Source organism: Fukomys damarensis, unplaced genomic scaffold (genome assembly GCF_012274545.1).
Source record: "Fukomys damarensis isolate Sample0158 unplaced genomic scaffold, DMR_v1.0_HiC HiC_scaffold_17, whole genome shotgun sequence".
Classification (NCBI taxonomy): domain Eukaryota; kingdom Metazoa; phylum Chordata; class Mammalia; order Rodentia; family Bathyergidae; genus Fukomys; species Fukomys damarensis.
This window is the reverse complement of record NW_022900929.1, coordinates 33,678,576-33,679,903: the sequence shown is the minus strand read 5'-3', so window position 1 is coordinate 33,679,903 and position 1,328 is coordinate 33,678,576. Positions and strand designations below refer to the sequence as shown.

The window sequence follows — 1,328 nt, the reverse complement described above, 5'->3', positions numbered from 1 at the left end:
CTAAGGAGTCCCCCAGAGCTTTTGCCAGATGGTCCCTTCCTGGGCAAAGGTGTGGATTCTTATTTGCCTGCTACCTGCCTTCAGTACTTCCTTATCATATATTACATCTGCTTACAAATAATTCCTCACGTTTCTCTCTTTCATAAGGGAAGAGCATACTGATTTTTAAATAGACAGGGGACACACATGCATCAGGTCAGGAGGAAGGGCTGCAGCTGGTTCCTATCTGCTGAGTTTGCTGGCTGGCTTGCTCTTCCCTGGGGGCGCTTTCGAGCTGGCTGGGTGATGGTGGAGGCTACTGGACCCTTTGGGGCTGCTCCTGCTGGGTTTGCAGTGCTCTTGCTGGCAGGACCTCCTGGAGGAGGAGGACCCTGAGTGGCTGGGAGGGGACTTGCTTCTCCCCAGGTGCGGGGATGAACTCCTCTGCTCGTGGTGGGGCCGCCCAGCCCTGGACGGTGAGGAGCTGGACGTGCGAGGCAAGGATGAGCTCCGAGGAGAGGCGCTAGGGCTCCTGCGAGGGACAACTGGGCTCTTGGGTGGTGTCTTGGGGTTGTGCGGAGATCCTGGGCTCTTGCTCTGAGTACTGCTCCGGGGCTTCTGAGACCCATTTTGAAGAATTTGAGCCAGGCGAGAGAAAAGGTCTGAGTCAGAGTTACTACTTCCTAGGACTCTGTATCTGCGTAGCCTTAAAAGAACAGAAAATAATTATTTTCATTTTAATTCACTCCAAGTGTGCCTGAAAGTCACAGCACGCCAAATCAGTGTGTACAATGTACGTCAAAATCAGAAAATACACTCACAGGATTCAGAGTTACTCTGTGGTATACTAGCTGCAAGCTTTTTATGGGAAGGACACTAGTTCTCTAATAATATCACTGAGCAGATCAAGTGCAATAACCCAAGAACTCAAATATATGTCAGCCACACAGAAGTAATTAAATGGGCGGGGTGTGACGTTGCACACTTGTAATCCCAGCACTCAGAGGCTGAGGCAGGAGGAATTCAAGGCCAGTTTGGGCTTCATAGTGAATTCAAGGCCAGCCTGAACTACATAGCGAGATCCTGTCTCAGAAAGGAAAAAAAAAAAAAGGGGGATAAATACAGGTGCTTTTAGATAGGAGCTGACATAGCAGTCAGCAGCATAGCTCAGTGGCAGAGTACATGCTATTCATAAAGCCCTATAAGTCCAAGTCTTAGCACTGCACAAAATATAAAAAATAGGGCTGGGCCAGGGATTTACCTCAATGGTGCTGCCGCCTGCCTCTTAGAAGGGTAAGGTCCCAAGTTTGATCCCTAGTGTCAAAAAAAAAAAAAAAAAAAAAAAAAAA

The 1,328-nt window shown here is 48.6% G+C and overlaps 1 protein-coding gene across 6 annotated transcripts in view; it reads right to left on the bottom strand.

The window, feature by feature from the left end:
* Positions 1-167: 167 nt before the first annotated feature.
* Ttbk2 (tau tubulin kinase 2) overlaps positions 168-1,328 on the bottom strand; it is a 155,531-nt gene continuing 154,370 nt past the window's right edge. For all 6 annotated transcript variants that reach the window (XM_010624804.2, XM_010624805.1, XM_033764975.1 and 3 more), the window contains one exon: positions 168-685. In XM_010624804.2, coding sequence (XP_010623106.1) covers positions 223-685 — 463 coding nt within the window. In that variant the 3' untranslated portion in view covers positions 168-222. The remainder of the gene's footprint in view (positions 686-1,328) is intronic.